Source organism: Opisthorchis viverrini, assembly GCF_000715545.1.
Source record: "Opisthorchis viverrini unplaced genomic scaffold opera_v5_518, whole genome shotgun sequence".
Classification (NCBI taxonomy): Eukaryota; Metazoa; Platyhelminthes; class Trematoda; order Opisthorchiida; family Opisthorchiidae; genus Opisthorchis; species Opisthorchis viverrini.
In genome coordinates, this window is record NW_008752182.1 from 180,291 (window position 1) to 198,121 (window position 17,831).

At 45.7% G+C, this 17,831-nt stretch overlaps 2 protein-coding genes across 2 annotated transcripts; one reads left to right on the top strand and one right to left on the bottom strand.

Annotated features, from left to right (window-relative positions):
- Positions 1-1,982: 1,982 nt before the first annotated feature.
- T265_11560 (hypothetical protein) lies at positions 1,983-6,452 on the bottom strand (the record flags this gene model as incomplete). Its single annotated transcript, XM_009178243.1, has 2 exons — positions 1,983-2,409; positions 6,253-6,452. 2 exons carry the CDS (start codon positions 6,450-6,452, stop codon positions 1,983-1,985), a joined length of 627 nt encoding a protein of 208 aa, XP_009176507.1.
- A 488-nt stretch (positions 6,453-6,940) lies between these two features.
- On the top strand, positions 6,941-17,491 carry T265_11561 (hypothetical protein; the record flags this gene model as incomplete). Its single annotated transcript, XM_009178244.1, has 4 exons — positions 6,941-6,994; positions 8,066-8,151; positions 12,665-12,748; positions 17,221-17,491. The coding sequence occupies 4 exons, from the start codon at positions 6,941-6,943 to the stop codon at positions 17,489-17,491; spliced, it is 495 nt and encodes a 164-aa protein (XP_009176508.1).
- Between the last annotated feature and the right edge of the window lie 340 nt (positions 17,492-17,831).

Genomic DNA, 17,831 nt, shown 5'->3' on the forward strand with positions numbered 1-17,831 from the left:
TAAATCAGAACTTCGCCGATGGAACACACAACATCTAACCACCATTCAAGACCACGCTAAGAAAAACGGAAATGTTCTGTTTAAATATATGAGACACTCCCGGAAGAATAAGGAAACCGCGTTCTCCTTGGGGGATAGGAACGTGAAAACCGTGTGTCAAACAAAAGCAGCATCTGAGGTCTACAAGGGGTACCATACTGATCTATATTCTGCCCCAGCGTCCTCGTCACATGCAATCTTCTCAAGACGTATCTACCGACTTGGCCTTCGCAGTGGAAAACAATAGTCAACTCTTGCACAAGTCCAACCCGTTGTGTGTGTTGGGGCGTGACGAGGCCCACCCAAGGATCCTGAAGGAGATGTCGTTTACACTGGCAGATCATTTATATCTGGTGTTCCGTCAGTCGCTTACCGGAGGCCACCTTCCCCCCGCTTGGAAAGAAGCGGTTGTCACGCCACTCCACAAAACTGGTGACCAACTATCGCCCAGCAGCTACAGGTCTAAAAGGCTCACCAGCGTGCCGTGACAGATGATCGAGTGAACCCTTTAGCGAGCCATCCTGGATCACATTACCTCCCTAGCCATAATTCAACAAGGATTTTTCTCAAACATTTCTTGCATGAAGAACGTGCTCGCATCCATGAACAGTTTTACCCAGGCCAAGGACGAGGTACTCATATCGAACGCCATATTTTTCGACTTCTCAAAACCATTGGCTCGAGTCCCAAAAGTCACGCTGCTCCACAAACTCGAGTCTCAAGGGATTCAGTGGAAAACCTTACACTGGATCACAGCATTCCTATCAGCCAGATCATTCCGGCTGAACGCAAGATTTAGCTGCTCTTCTCCGGCCCCGGTCTCAATTGAATTTCCTTAAGGCTCCGCTTTTGGACCAATATTGTTTCAGATATACGTCAACGAACTTCCAGATATTCATGCAAGTCCCAGTCTACTTTTGCGGACAACCTGAAATCCTGGAGTACTGATGCTACTTCCTCTAGATGGATGCAGGTGCAGCAACGCAGTGGTCGTTGGACTGGCACCTTCATCTGAATGACGAAAAGTGTCCATATGTCATTCGGAGAGTACTCAGCCAACGCCTTTGTCGTGCATGGTGTGAAAGGATCAGAAGACATTAACTGCACCATGAGAAATCGGCCGAAGAGGCATTCGCCGTTCCACGGATGATTCGGAGCACCTTTCCCCACATAATTCACATGAATTTCCAAATATTGTACGTCAGACGCTTCTTGAATATGTGCAGTGGTCTGCCTTCCCAATAAGTCACTTTACCAGGAGTGCGTAGCAAAGGAATAAAAATACCAACGCTCGATTGGGTATAAAGTAATCAAGATGTCAAGTGGAACAGACTCACTAATAATTGTTCTCTTTAAAATAGTTCGTCGTTGACCCATGTCAGCGAATAAACAATAATCCAATTATGGTGGCCCAGGGGTCTCCTTCTGAACAGTTCCCATACATGATATGTCCCAAAGATAATCCGAAATGTTTTGACACCAGAGTTAGTACATGAGACTCGCGAATGACAGCTACGAACGCGAGCGAAATCAAGAGATAGAGAATCGAAGTACATGACCACGTTTGCATTGCGTGAAATTATACAAGTGTTTTTTGTGGTTTTTCGTGTTCAAACAAAAACGACTGTGCAATTGACAAAATAAATATTTATAATGGAAGCAAAATAAAGGTACAAAACGCCACAAACGCCAACCAATGTGTCTACTAGGGGAGCATGAAGGACGTGGCCCTTGTTGAGCATGTCCAGCAAGCCGCTTCGAAGATGGCTGCCAGCTTTAAATCCGTGGATTATGAAGCGCATACCGTGGTACTTGACTTCTTTCGCTTGTTTTCTCGCCGAGGAGACCTATTTCTTACTTATGCCCAGTTTGAACATGGTCTGGACCAGCATATACATAACAGGGAAATGGTAATAATATTCTCGAGCTCACAGCGCACACTTTCATGAAGCAAAAATTTTTCTCATTTTGGGTAGTTTCTGCGTGGAATAGCCTTCCTCCGACGGTTGTCTACGCTCCATCCAGAACCCAGTTCCAAGCAATTTTAAACACTTTATGGGAGTACTCAAGCAGGCAAGCTTACTTCCCGCTCGCTGAGAACTTAAAGAGCAGCGCTCTTGCTTGCGCCTTTCAGGTGAACGGCAGCCGTTAGACGGCAAAAACAAAACCCACCTGGGAAACTTGGGTGCAAGTATTGACCCTGAGTGTTGATTCGTGAAACCGTAAATCCATGGTTTACGCTCCTCCCTTTGACCTTGACCTTGACAACACTCCGGCGGAGATTTGCCTATGGAGGCTTTCCCCAACGGATTGTCGAGCGCAGCTGTGAGTTTTGCTATCGGACCTTGTTTGGGTGTTCCTTCACGCTCGCTGAAACGTTATCAGTCTAACTGATGTCTAGATTCACGTTTAGAGACCCACGAGTGTTATCGCCCCCCTCGAATTTTTCGACGAATATGTTCTGATGAATCCGTTAATAATCATGGTTGTGAACAGCCGCGTCAAAGTGTTTCCGTCCGCATGATGTCATTTAGGGAGCCAGCTCGCAGTGGGTCGTCAAGGCCACACGAAAGCGGCGAAGAGCAAACTCATTCTTCGAGTACCACAGTGTGACAGTCTGGTGTGTGAAGCCACCGGATACACAACTTGTGGGAGATCGTTCCATATGGAACACCATATGATGCTAGTGCCGAGCTCCGAATGAATGGTTTTCGCGAACACGTACGTTCTGAAAGCACAATGTGGTTCTTCGACGCTTTTATGGATTGCTACAGGTCTTCAGGCAACAATTATCTGCCTTGTGTGACATGGTGTCAAACTTGCTAATTGCCTAACATCCTGTCAGGTCCGCGTTCGACGTCCAAGCTGCGTAAACATCTCAGGCTATTCGCTACCTCCATTCATTCAGGTTTATTGAAGTAGCACTTACACGACTATCACTCCGAAACCCAAAACCCCATCTGAATGGACGACCAGCTTAACCGGACTCCCCCAGAAAATATTCTGGTCCTGACCTGCCCAAGCAACGAAAAGCCTTTGTGGTAATCTGTCCTAATATACAGTGCCAACTGCACTATCAATTGCAGGTCGCAAGGTATCACAGGAACATATGCGATCAGATTCTATTTAGGAAACCAAACCACACTCACTCGAAGACTCGACTCACCACCCGCTAAGGAGCTCCGGCTCCTAAGATTTTCTTCTGGTTCGTCACAAACGTTCTGGTCCAGGTTGATAAGGGCAGATGACGATTTGGCCTTCGTTAGAGTCATCCTGGAGTCTATCGCGGTGGGGTTGTCCGTAAAGATTTACATCATAATCCGAGGGTGTCTTAATTACATTGTATATACTCCAGCTGTAGGTTCTCCGTTCTAGATGCAGGAAGGATCCCGGGTGTGTCATATTCTAGCAGAAGATCAAGATGAATATCCTTGCACGGTATCAGCCGTCTGGAATACGAAGCTCCATCTCAGTGTCTGCAGCGCGCAGTTGCCTTTTGCGTTCAGAAGTGTGCCGTGGTCTCCACGGGTCGGGACTCCAAGATGTACTACGTCTTCGGTCCTGGAAGTCCAATAACTGTGTCATTATACTGGCTTTCAGGTATGCCAGTGTGGAGCCGAAATTTCTGATTGATTGTGAGGCGGATTTGGTCACCTTACTGCTAGGTTGTGTTCATATCTGGGAGTTGAACGGTGTCTGTTGGAGTAGCTACCGATCTGTATAGATCGCGATTATCAGCAAACAGTAGACATGGTAAGCTAACTGGGCCAGCCTAATAATGTACAGAGTAAAGGGATTTAGCGAAGAAGTGAGCTGCTGAGGCCGAGTGGCAACGTAGTAGGTGTTCAGTTTTCGTTTGTGGTTTCCGTGAGCTAAGTGACCCCAATATCTTGGTAGACAGCAAAAGTGAATCAACGCCATACAGCCCTAAGGAGGTGATAATGACTGACGTTGCCAGATTGGTAACTAGTTCGGCAATGGACGACACGTTCTACAAGTAGCTCTTAAGACCGATGGAATGATAAATTCATACCCTCACCGGTAGGCCACTCTCGCGGATCCGTGGCTTCACTCAGCTCCAAGCATTCCAGCGTGCACCGCGACAGACGTCGGTATTATTCGGAATTTAGTGAACTCTAGCCAAACCATCTAGACCTCCCAATTAGGGCGTCCATTAGCTCTAGAAGACGACCATAGACGCGTTCAAGAAGATTCAGTCTACCAACCATCTCCATCTCTGTATAGACGGATTGCTCATTAGCAGGTGCTTTGCATTCCGCTGTAGCAGCAATCAAGGACGTCACTCGCTAGCTCTCTGGGACATATCTGCCAAGAGAGCGTGTCTCACTGGTATCCTGGATGTAGAAATTTCCCTGGAGGACCTGTATGTCATCGGACACTACTGACTGGAAAGAAATAACGGAGTTGTCCTTTTTCGCCGCAATATCTTGAACTGTATAGTCCGTGTTTTCAAGTTTCTTACACTCAGTTCCGAGGTCTTTTTAAAAGCAGAGACAAATCTATCGGAGGTGTGATATTTTGCCCTTCAAACCGTCTATCAACATATGGTGGTAAATTATCAGCAGTTTTACGGGCCGTTACATATTTGAGTCATTTGAAGATGGAAGAGTTCAACTCATGTTTTCTCACCAACGTTAGTGCTTACAAGTTTAAGGACCGACCGCATGAGCTAACGACGCACGTTTGACTATTCAACCTCACGAACCAAGCCACACCACACAAGGATAACAAAAACCCTTCTGTTCTGGATCTCTCCTACAGATTAAAGAACTTTTATTCGAAACGTTTGAATACCGGACTTTTTTATCGTTCTGGGCTTTCGACGTGTGGTCCACACTTACACAGAGTATAAAATGGGGTTTTACACATAATATCAGACTTTAGCGTCCTTTAGGACATTGTGCAAGCAGATTTATATCTAGAAACCATCCTCTAGCCCGTAGAACTAATTCACCAAACACACGATGTCTCTTCTCTTCTGCTTTCTTGACCATGGACATTCGCATCCCAGCCAATATTAATCGAATAAAATTTCAACCAACAAGAAGATGGACAGATAGGATTGCGCCTGGGGGTGTCACAAAGGAGACCTATGTGGTGCTGTGTGGGAGCAATAGGGTAAGAGCAGAACCACTCAATGTCTAATGTATATAAACAGAAGTGGTCGGTTTACCTCAACCGGCTGTTTGGCCTGCTACGAGCCGAAACCTACCATGCAACCATGTTGACACTTCTGAAGTGTCAATTAGGGATTGTCCCCATTTACCACATTGAGCTACATTACAAGCATCCTGAAAGCAGCCGACTAGATCTTAGGTTGGCAAAATAGTGTCGGAACTCCTGCTGCCATTCTGCGGAGTTCCACATAGTTCCTTTCTGGGGCTCCTGCTGTTTCGTACTTTTCAACGGTCTGCCGGCAACCTCGTACGGCTTCTGTCAACTCTTCACTGGACATACTAAGGTGTGACTAGCCAGAATTATTCCATGCTACATCCGGACCTGAAAACAGTTTATAGGTGGTCCATGGTCACCTATTATCCATTTAGTACAAATGAGTGCCAGATGTTTTCCCTCTGCCTTTTCCTCCTGATTTACAGTTCAGGATATCAGGAGCTGCACGATTCAAGTCCCGAAAGGGACTTCGAGATCATCATCCAACACGGGCTTTGGAGCACAGCTTACTACCAGAATATCTACCCCACAACCAACAGATACCCCGTCCTTGCGTGTTGTATCTTTGGTCCAGTTGATTGAACGGTTCCGAAGGAGCTTGTGTGTGCCTACTTAAGACTACTTGTCGAATCTGCGGTCCAGACTTGGGATTCATGTCTCGAGAGTGACTGAAGCCTGCGGAAAGAAACACAAATTAGAGCCACCAAACTTTCCATACGACTCTATGACCTACCCTGTTTGAGCAAACTACCACAGCCAACCTCCGCATAGGAGAGTTGAGCGATAACCTTATCCTTACTTTACAAACCCTGATTATTCTGGTTACACCTGTGGGAGTCTCCTTAATCTCACCATCGTAAAACTCGCTGTAGTCACATACTGTTGTCACGAGAGGTACGATTTTCTAAAATGCCTGATTGCAAATAGTCACAGCATTGCGGTGTTATTTCCCGAGCTTCTCGGATGCCCACTCTGTCTCCGCAACAGTATAGTACCGGAACAGGTGACTAATAGACCCACCGTTTCACCGGGCCAAACTTATCGACGTCCTTTTTCACATTTAATCCAAATCCAAACGAAAACCTGGGACAAGGTGCGTGTTCCGAATTTATCAGAAGCCGTTTCGTTGTCTTCCATCCCAGACAGGTGGCCCATGGTAGGATGCAGTCCCAACACAGTTTCCACCGCAGGCGAATGTCGCAACAGTAGATCATAATCATGAAGACTGGTTTGTCGACTTGCTCTGTATGAAAGCAACGCACTGAACGACAACATCAAAATTTAACATCGCACAATGCACTTCAACCTCACGCATAGGGAACTGAGTACTCCCGCGTGTGACTAACATGCATCAAGTTCTATCTTGGAGGCGGTAGTTACCAGGATCTCTACTAGAATTTCCGGTAATGTGTTTTATGGTTTGGTCACCCGATTGGCGCAGGATGGGCGCAGGGGGGCGAGATGGCCGAAGTGGTTAGAGCGCGGATTACTAACCTGAAGGTCCGCGGTTCGAATCCGACCTCCGCCACTCGACTTCCCCTGTCTAGGCTTGGGCAACCTGGCAGTATCCCAGCCCTCGTGCTTCCTTCGGGTGGCACGGCAGCTAGGCACCGGAAGGGTGCTACAGCTGAACGCTTTATCTTTATCTTTATCTTTTTTGGCGCAGGATAACCTTTAAATCAAATCCTCATCCCTTCAGCTCTCTGTTATGTCGTCTCAGCTCTCGCTTGCCCCTTGTTTCAGACGTATTCTCCGCACATTGGTAATGTTGACCATTGACACTTCGTTCACTCCGGTTGTCATATTAGAAGGCATCTCAAATAACCGTCTTGGTGTCTCTCGGTAGTGTCTCAGAATCACACCATGCATTGGATAAGGTTGCGCTGTGGTTCACTCGAATTTCGTCGATATATTTCCAAATTCAGCAACCAAGCTGCACTTAAGAAAACCAGGCGAGTTTAAGCTGGTCTGAGGGACTCAGCGAGTTTACGAACCAAAAGTAGCGTCTACAACTTGAGACCTTTACAATTTCTTCCATTTGATGTGAGATGGACTAGGGTTAGCCAAACCATCTGAGGGTGGCGTTTAACTTAGTTCTTCTGGAAAGATGAGTAGAACGCCGGGTGAAGTACATGGGTAGACAGTTTAGTTGGTTTTCTGCACCAATTGTTCCAGACAGCATGTCACAACCCACAAGTGATGGCGAAGACGCACATTATTCTGTCGGATTTTCGAGAGCCAGACAGAATAAACCCTGGGTCCTGTTTACAGACCAGCTCATTTTTGAATTCAATTCTCTCCTACTCAAAACCTAGTCATGTATGGGGAATCTGGGTGGTGTGTAGCGTGCATTTCTTGCACAAGTGACGCTTCAGCCGGATATGATTTTGCTTGGGGGTTTCTTCTAACGTAGACTGAAGATAATCGTTCTCTCTGGGATGGAATTACTGCGTCCTTTTGGGTGTATATTTTGCATCAGCGGTGCGGTTCCTGGTGTTACCGTAAAAGTCGAGTTCATTTTCTGAAAAACAACTCCCAAGGTATGCCTTAGGAGGAAAGCAGTTTGTCGTTACAGTCCGGCAGCATGTGGATGAAACGTCGCTCACTCTAGTATGGCTGCCATTTATTGGATATTCCTTTATGCACTATATAAGTTTTTATTGATGAAGGACTTTTCTGCCGTACTGTCCATACGACTTGTGGGTATTTTATCACTTATTTGCTGTGTAGCCGAGTACTTAATCCATCAGAAATGCTACTTTCTGTGATGAAGTAACTGAAATTCACTTGCTCTTGTTGATTACATCAATGTGTCTCCGTCAACCTTTCTCAGCATCGTTGGGGCTTTGATATACAACTGAACGAACATAAGCGTGCAACTGAATTCACTCAAACTCTTGTGCAGATATTCCAAGAAAAGTAAGTACATTCTCCCTCTTTATCTCCTTTTTTCTAATCTGTTACACTTTAATGATAGATTTGTTTCTTCCAGTTCCCTAAGCGGTAGTTGTTCCACTTATGCTACTTGGCATACAGTCTAGATGTTACACTGACTAACCAGTGAGGAAATTTGAAGGTTGTAGATCACTGGGATCAAGGATTCTCTCACGAGTTGACGGGACCTTACCCAAGGTGAAGTGCTTTGTGCCCCCACCCCGTGACCCACTGAGCTACACTAGGGGGTGCCTGCGTGACACTCGCCGTGTTCCCTACAAGGCAGATCCATCTGTAGAAGTCTGACTGACGCGGTCTCCTTGCTCTCCATATTTGGGGTTGAAGCATGTGTGATGACCTGATCTTCAAAACCTGCAGTATCCCGGTATTTCCCACCGAGTACCACTGTCTTTTGCTTGTAGACTCTGGTACACCTATTGTCTGGGTTCTAACACCATGGCAGTAGTCCGCAGCCAGAAACAGTCTAGCAGCACTTTGTCTCATCATCCGGGTCGCTTTAAATTTTTAACACAGTAGCGTGGGTAAGCGAGAACGTTCTATTAATGACGCCTTCATTCTTTTCCTCGTACTTTTGTTCCCTTGCCCCACTCCACCATTAGTATTCCTTTGATAGGCCCGTCTGTGAGCGCTGACCACTTCAGTCTGTTTTCCATCGCCATACCACGGAATCACTTCAGTTATCGAGATCCGGTTTATCTGACTGCCCTTAACGTTCACGCTGAAGTAAGCTGGACAACCGACCGCTGTTGATGGCACCATGGACTCAGTTGAAACTGCGTATTGTGTACAATAATGGCACATTCGAACACCTTCGTTAAGCTAACTGCCCCATCGCTGTCCGGTTATTCGGCTGAATCCCCGAACTACACAAAAACTTTGGACGGAGAAGTAGGAATCCGGAATCTCATGGCTGCACATCATTCCAGGCGCTACCTTTCATTGGTTGACACCAATGAGTCCGCAATGGGACGATTAGAAGACTGTCCGGTGAAACACTGAAGCATCAGTGTCATGACTGATGTTGTTGTCTCCGGTGATGTCCGGTCGTGCGATAGGGCCTTCAATCTAACGGTGTATTCAGCACCAAAATCTGCGGTTGCCTGATCATATATTGCGCATGGTGAATCACCGTCTACAGAAAGGATTGATGCTCTTCGTAACCGCTTCAGCGTCATGCATGCGGAGTGTTGGTTACTCCTTGACCCAATGTTGGGGATGACAAACTGCGGAGAGTTTCGATTCTGTCGATTAGACCCGTCTCCTAAGCTGGGATCCGCTTGATTATCCCAATTCACGGTTAAAAACGTAAGATATGGTTGGTTTGTCCCCCGAAATGTAGGCGCTCCGTAACGCCTATACCAAGCTGGCACTAGATGCCTCCTTTAACCCCTCTTGTTATTTTTTCATCATTCCTTTCAGTAGTACTTTTCCTTACAGGTGACTCTCAGTACAGTGTTCGGGATCGGTGTTGTTCGACACATTTGGTTTCTCAGTTTTTTATCATTTATGATTATCATCAGAGTATTCGTTCAATACCTGTGTTTTTTGTGTGAAAGTCTGATAGAGTCATTCCTGACCCATTGAAATACCGGTGCAATCCACGTGATGCAACGTTCTTTGTCCTAAACTTCTTGAAGGTCATATTCGACCTGATCTTTGTCCAGACGCTTCAAATGTCCTCACTACATCCTCAACCGCAATGCACCCCATCTGTGATAGAAACATTTTTGGTTCTCTATCCGGACTATGCTGTCCAGTTTAAAAATTGCACACTTTGACACTTCAACACCAAGTCTGTTAATTTTCTATCGTGATTTGGTGCACTCGTGTTGAAACACCATCCATTCGGTGTGATTTTTGTGTGAAAGTGGTAAGAGCTTATCGATATTGGCCTCAGTGTCGTTATCGGGTCTGCTTCATCAGGCTTCTAGAGGCGAAAGAATTTTTGTTGTGACGGCACTCACTGTGTATTCCTTGTAGTCTCCTTGATAAGTTAATCTAGCTGGATCTTCTGGTTTCTCCTTTGAATATCACTTCTTTTGAACTGAGCGTAGAGGGGCTGAAGGTTGAGGCTTAGAGGTTGGAGACTGTCATTTGTTGATTCATGATCAAAATGGTGGAGGGTGGAAAACGAGTTTATTCGTTGGGATAGTCGTGATGGACCAAGTGGTTAGAGCGCGAATTTACTGACCGGAAGTTCCGTGGTTCGAACCCGACTTCTATCTCTCGATTTCTCTGGTAGTATTCCAGCCCTCGTGCTTCCCTTGGGTGGCATGGCAGCTAGGATGTTCAGCTGAACGATTGGCTTATTCTCTGTGGTCATTTGGTGGTCTTCTTTGAAAAACGTCGGCAGTAAAAACCTGACTTAACAGGAGGCGAAAATGGGATAGTGTGGAACTGATTATGTGTATATTTATATATTTGTGTATATAATGGTTGACCGACATCTGCCACGGACTCGTCTGTCAGCAACGGTTTATCACTAACTTTCTGCGTATGGTTACTTTAACACAAGTGGTCTATGCGGAGCCTGACATACCACTGCATGTGAATTCGTGAGTTCGATGTAAGTTCTGTTGGGTATTGACTGGTGGGGAGACTCACACAGAGGCCTGTCTAGGTCTGGGCATGGTCGTGTTTTACGGGACAACAGCACGACACTAGCCAATGAGATCCTAGTGTCCTTTACCAGTTCTTTGACGTTTTAATAAAATATCGCACTTCTGTCGCATACTGTCACACAGTCATTCCACTGAGTGCAACGCAAGACTAGTTATTTCAGCGGTGTAATGCACCAAACTCACCCCCAGCTCATTCATCGGCTCCCCTCTACCAACAATGCATCATCAAACATGTGTCTCGCGAGTCTGATTCCCTAAATGGGACGTCCAAAACTCGGGCAACTTCAAAGTTTCGTGGGTATCGGGACAGTCACTCAGTGGCGAACAGTTTATGTTAAAGTATCGCAACATCCTTGCTTTAGAAATTCGGCACCTCCGTGAACACTGTTTTACCCAGGTGCCTGCATCCAAATTAATGTCTTGTAGACTTTCCTGAAGCCTGTTTATGCGTCTCTTCCCCGTTCTCGCAAACCACTCTTCAACTGTTCACACAGAAATGCCATTCGACCCCATGCGTTTCACATAGCTTGATCAGTGCAGTTAGTTATGGGCCAAGAAACCTCCGATTTCATACCTGTTTCTGCCTGAACATTCGAGATTCAATCTGACCAATGAACACGAAACTCGCGTTGATTTATCTAGCATAAACTCGCCTAACTCGATATTGGATCTGTTCTTCTCTGCTTGAGTTGATTTCTGGTTTCCTGACCGTCGACACCCAGATCGTTTTCGGTTTACTGTTGGTCTCAGTAAGCTTAGACCGGTGAATTCATATTGAACACCTCACTTTGTAGGAAGATATGTGTCCTCGTGTGTTGGCAGGGCCCGGAACTTCATTTTACAGGATACAGCACATCAACGAAGCGAAACGGTGATCGTTGCAATATCCTGTTGTTCCATGCATGTGTCTGCTGTTCACTCGCACTCTGTCCGTTCGGTTAGCTTTTACGCCATCGTAGAGCAAGCGGTTCATTCAATGCCGTTTTGTGGATTGATAGGAAAGTTGAGGAAAGGAGTTTAGACAAGTGGCCACAGGAAATAAAGTCACGGGGAAATAGCAAGAAAACAACACGTCATCACTGATTATTTCCATTCAGCGGAAGTGGTAAGCAGTGGATTAAGTCTGTCATCCCTGCTGATCCATTTCAACCGAGTCAATACATTTTACTGAAAAGATTTGTTGATTTTTTAAGAGTCCAAATGGTAGTGTCGGGGAGCTTGCCACCTAGGGGAGCTTTGGACAGGTGGAATATTATATATCTCCAAGTTGGATCTCAAGAAGCCTCAGTGAATGTCTTTGTTCTTCGCTTCACCTTTGACTTGTGTGTGCGGGAATGTTTACTACGTGAGGCGTCCATCGACTGGTTCTGTGACTCCACACCATTCACTGATTGACACAGGGACTTGCGTATTATGTAAACAGTGGGTACGGTTGGTATGTCATCATCTGTCAGTTGTCGATGACTGTCTGATTAGGCCTACGTTCTATGGCTGTGTGCTTACTCGGTGATTAAGTAGGCCAACACCGGCCTGGTCCATGGATGAGATTGTCCAACTCTATTGAATCCTAAAAATTTACACATCCAAGAATGAATCAGAAGCTAGAGTCGTTCCTGAATCTTTTTGTGAATTCCAAAACTGGAGAGTGCTCATACTTCCGCCTATTTTGACAGTGATGTGGCTTCTGCCCTTGTTTTTATGGGAATTTTATGTAAGTTCGTACGTTGACTTTACTGTTGTTATTATCCACCCTGTGGGACGGAACAGCAGCGTAGCCCCACAACCAGGTGTCACAGTTTATATTTTCATTGGATTTTGGTTCGGTTCATCTGTTCCGGTCTCATTATATGTTGCAGGAGTGAACTTCAGTCTACCTATGCCCGCGGATTGTCACGCTTGAGTGTACGCCTTCGTGATGCCTTGGGTTCAGTGTATGACGGGTACGTTTTGTGGATGTGTTATTTCATCGATTTTATCGTCGGAGTGAGACGTGAAGTTTTGAACTGTCCCTATTCCAGAAACTTCGTAAACAGTTGATTTTTAACCGAGATTTTGGGTTGTTTTGCGAGAGTTGTTTGTTTTGGTAGTATCTAATCACTCAGAGTATAGAATTTGGGAAATATATCAGCCTTAATGCGGGTAAACAGCGGCACTTTAGAGTGACTTTTGTCGGCTGTTTGATTGAATGACGCTGCTGTTGATTGGGGAGTAACAGAATTTCACCACCCTGCAGGCCGGTCTGTAAGATTTCAGGGTAAAAGCGTCGTACGTCCGAGCGATGTACCGATTACCGTCGGTGTCCTTGGGAAACTGTGTATGCCGTTCAGACGATCAGGTATTTTCACGAACACTATGTTCATCGCCTGTTTAGAACATGTAGTTACATCTAGCTACATCTCCATGAATTCTTCATTATTTTTTCCATACTACCATCAAAATCCTGTGTGCTTGGGGGGTGAGATGGCTTAGAGCGCGGATTTATGGACTGGAACGTCCATGGTTCGAACCCGACCTTTGCCTCTCGACTTCCCCTCTCTGGGCTTGGGTGACCTGGCAGTATCCCAACCCTCGTGCTTCCTTTTGGTGGCATGACAGGTGCCCAAAGGGTGCTACAGCTAAACGATTTTTCGATTTTTTCCTGTGTGTTTGTATTCCATCGTTTGACCTCGACATTAGGCTTGAAAAAATACACCCACGATCAGCACCTGTTTCAAAATTGGGCCGGGTTTTCAGTCGGTCATCGGTGTGTAAATTATTGATATGAAGTACATACGCGGAACTTTCTGGTGCATTTTATGTCAAGGGAATGATGCTTAGACTGCCCTGACCCTGGTTGTGACGTTACCTTCACAAACCCTAAGCCTAAGGGTTCAACAACGCAGTACTACCCAAGTGTCATTCATCACATAGCATCCGTCCTAAGGACGTAAATCACTACCCATAAAGTTGCTGAAAACTCTTTGACAGCGCACGACCGTTTTCAGCCTTCTCGAGAACATAGTGAAAAATCGAGAGATTCGGCTGGATTCCGGATGAGATTCTCGTCAAAACCAAATCGGTATGCGAATGAATATGTCAGTTGAATCTTTACGTTTTTATACTATTGTGTGAAAAGGCCCATGAGGTCTTCAAAAATCACCAGTCATTGATGAGGCTTTCGTGTTGTTTGAACGAGCGATTCTCCTTCATTTGGCTAAGCGAGCTGGATAGCTTGTTGCAAAAGTTCCAGCACATCTGTCGTTCATAAAGGGTTTCTGGAACCTCGACCTATACAGTTGTGTCCCAGTATGCATCATAGCGGCCTCTTTTAACCCGCTTTCCGGTCATTACGAAAAAAAAACAAGTTTGGCGCAGATACCTTACCTTCATTGTGTTCAGCATAGCACCGTATAGTACTGTTCAGTATTATGCGCTATCCATACTCCGTATGGAATATCGCTCTGTGTCGCATACCACTCGGCTGACTTAGCATTGCAGACAGTGCTAAACTGTCCTAGATAATAGACAAACATGAGTCATGCGGTCGTCACGTGTGCGGTGCCTGATTGGGTCTTGCGGTTTCTCGCGTGCGAGCGGACCAAACACAGTCCATTCTGGAAGCCTCCCGCTATGTCAAAAGGGGCGGTTTTCGAAACCCTTACGATTAGGACGACCGAGTCGTCATTGTTGCCCGAAATCCATCTTTGAAACCGAAATGCATCCACTGGTAATTCCATGTGTGTTCTCCTTGGTTTTTTTGTGTTGTCGGTCATTTCGTTCCAGTATTGTCCACTGGCATTGATTTGGAATAATCATATCAATTTAGGGCCCGATTATGTCGGGCTAATGCTATCTACTTTCACTATTTTGTAATGCTTTTTTGGAACTTGAGTCATTAAGTCAGCATGTTCACAGTGCGGATGCAGTCAAATTATACTGCAATTATCATAGAGATCGATTTTTCTGATCATTATAGGGTTAAAAGGGGTACTCCAGCCCCGAGAAAGCAAGCTTATGGATTCGAGCAAGTGTTGCGGTGATCGATCAAAAGGGGTGATCGACAATGTGGGAATGAATATCAACCATTCTGTAATTTGAAACAGGGGTAATCGTTTGTAATGTACTACTCACAAGGTTGCTGAAATCCATCGATTTGAAACAGGGGTAATCGTTTGTAATGTACTACTCACAAGGTTGCTGAAAATCCATCGACAGCCCACGACCGGTTTCGCCCTTTTTGGGGCTCATCAGGTAGGCGCAGTCCCTGGGTTTCCGTCAACCTTATGTGCTACTTGAGTACTTGTTACCCGAATAGCCTTATTTCAGCGCTCTGAGTTTGCTGTCTTCTGCTCCTTCTGGACGATCCTCACTGCACTTCTCAGACGTTGGAGAATCCATTTTCCTACAACTGGCGTGTTGTTGAGGTGATCATGGTCGAGTACAACTCGGCATATATAAATAATGAATTCTGCCACACTCGACATTTAAGCGCGCGACACGACCCTCAGTTTCTTGGTGCTATCCCGAAGCTTCCACTGAGATGGAGCAACAGGAATCTTGGTGCTGTGTAGGGTCGATGCGAATTTCCTCGACAAGTCAACAAAGGTTTGATTGACTGGGATACGCTGTAAAGTTAAAAGGTCAGAATGTTAACGCTTCCGTTCACAGACCGGGGGATATTTTCAACTCTTATCTCTCGAGAAACCTCTCAGGCTACATATTCGTGAGAGATTTCTGCTTCACTGCCAGTTCACTCTCGCTCGTTTTGCATGGTGTGACTACTTCTGGACTGGTCTACCTCAAACCGAGGTGAAGGGGTGCGTAGTCAACCGATTCTCATTGTATTCCCTAAAGTACTCTAGTGTGGCTTTTCTAAAAGTGTGGACCGAAGTTTAGCCACAAGAGGTAGGTGCAACGGGTGGACCATACACCCACCATCGTGGGTATTTCTGATCAGCTTATACACTTGTTCCGTTTGATTCCAAGTGTCATGTAGACCATCGAGGTATACTGAGAATACGCAGCATCGTTCGTGTGCGTTTAAGTAGATAGACTAAGCCTACTCATTACTAACAGGATAATGCTGTTATCGAAAAACAACCGGTAATGCAACCATGCATTGCTTTGATTGGTTTATTAGACTGGGTTGTAAAACTTGATGGCCCAGTGTGAATCCTGCTAACTTTCTTGTCGTTTCACCGCCTAACTTGTGTGAAATGCGGGGGACAACAAATGAAGATTACTGGTGTAACGGTGGATACTACTGATGGGGCATGCGAGTAGTACGTTTTCTCGTAAATCCGCTTCGCGTCTCTTGAAAAGTGAGATCTGTTACGGAATTTGTGGAGTCGCTTTGTAGCTTTTGCTTGCAATCGAGTAACATTCAATAAATATCTAGAAAAGTTCAGGAAGACGCGTTCAAGGGAGAGATGGATATTCAGTTTTTGTAAACAAGGTACATATGAAAGTTTTGCTTCCCTATCCAATGGTCTGTAACTGTTCAGTTGGTGTTTCCTTATAAACGGCTTCGCAGCGACGACCCTCCTCCTTTCAGTGGTAGCGCAAGCTTTAGCTTCTATTATGTTGGATCCTTCGCTTACACCATCTTACTTTATAACTGGGTGTTTATCTGTGTTCTGATATTCAAGTACGGAATAAGGTCGGCTAGAGTTTGGTGACTGCTCACTTGATGAAACCTGAAGTAGTTGAAATCAGTAACACGGTGAGCAAAATTTCATTAGTGACATAAGTAGTGTGATCCGACCTGTGTGTCAAGGGAAGCTGTTATTCCACCGATGCGTCTGCTGGTGAATCTTTGATCTTCTTTGTCGGCAACCGCCTATTTTACCCACCACGTGAACTGTTATTGTTTTTATGGAATATAGTGTTAGTCTTTTCTTCTGAGCTGATGCTCGGCGGGTCGCACTGCTATGTACTCTTCAGGAGTGTGGCCTTTGGAGGGGTCTCTGTTGAAAAATCGAACGATATCAACTTTCCGGTTTTACTAAGGAGAGGTTGATAGTATTAAAAACAGGGACCAAATAGATGACGGGCTGTAAAGTTTGACGGCTGATTCGTTGACGCTTTGTAGTGCCTAGCTATGTTCAGAATATGTGAAGCGAAGCGGTTATCAGTTAGGTAACAACTAGCGCACATTGACCGAGTCTAATCACTGTAGCCAGGTGCAGACTAAGGTCACATGGGGTACGAAGTAGCCACACGGGAGCCACTCAAGTGGATTTGATAATGGAATGGATAAATACACAAGAACCCGGATGGACAAGGAAACGTAGCTCACTAGAATCGCCAGTATCTGTCCCCAACCGAGTGACGACCAGACGAATGTTTATCCTTTACTGAAGACTAACTCATCCAAGGTTCCCGTATTCCCACTCTGTACCCTCACTTCCTTCCGACATTTCCTACTTTAAAGGTCCGTACACAATTCCTTCTTGCGCGTAGCTAGTGCCTTGGAAACCGAAGCCACACTGCATCAGCAATTCGCTTCCGGTCTAGTCGATGGCTTGTTGCAGCCGTGGACACAACTTGTTGAGAGCTTGAACAAGTCGCGGAAACCCGTGAGTTTTGCTTATCCATCATACACCTTCGGGTTTAGTTGGCCTTGTTTATCTCCTTTCTGGCGCCAGTCAGTACTCCCATCCGGACATAACCTGGTGTACAGTTTGAGTAGCTCGCTTACATAGAAGGTTGTATTCATGTTACTCTCGTTTGAACATCATCATCATCGACAGCATGACATCAGTGTTTAACACCGATACTTCACTGCCGTACAACCATGACTTATTTGAAAGCCTTATTATAAAGAAAAGAATGAAGGTGGACGGGGAAGGGACTTAGTGCTAGCTTAACACAATCATTCCGAGTTGCCTGCATCCAGTCAAGTAAGGATACTTCCGCCCGGTGACTTAGCACAATACCAACCCCTGCACATCCCACCGCAGCAGCCTCTGGATCGCCAGATGTGCGTAGCCGGAAGCGAGTGGAGACTGACGGGGCGGTTAACTCAATCACTGTGCTTGCTTC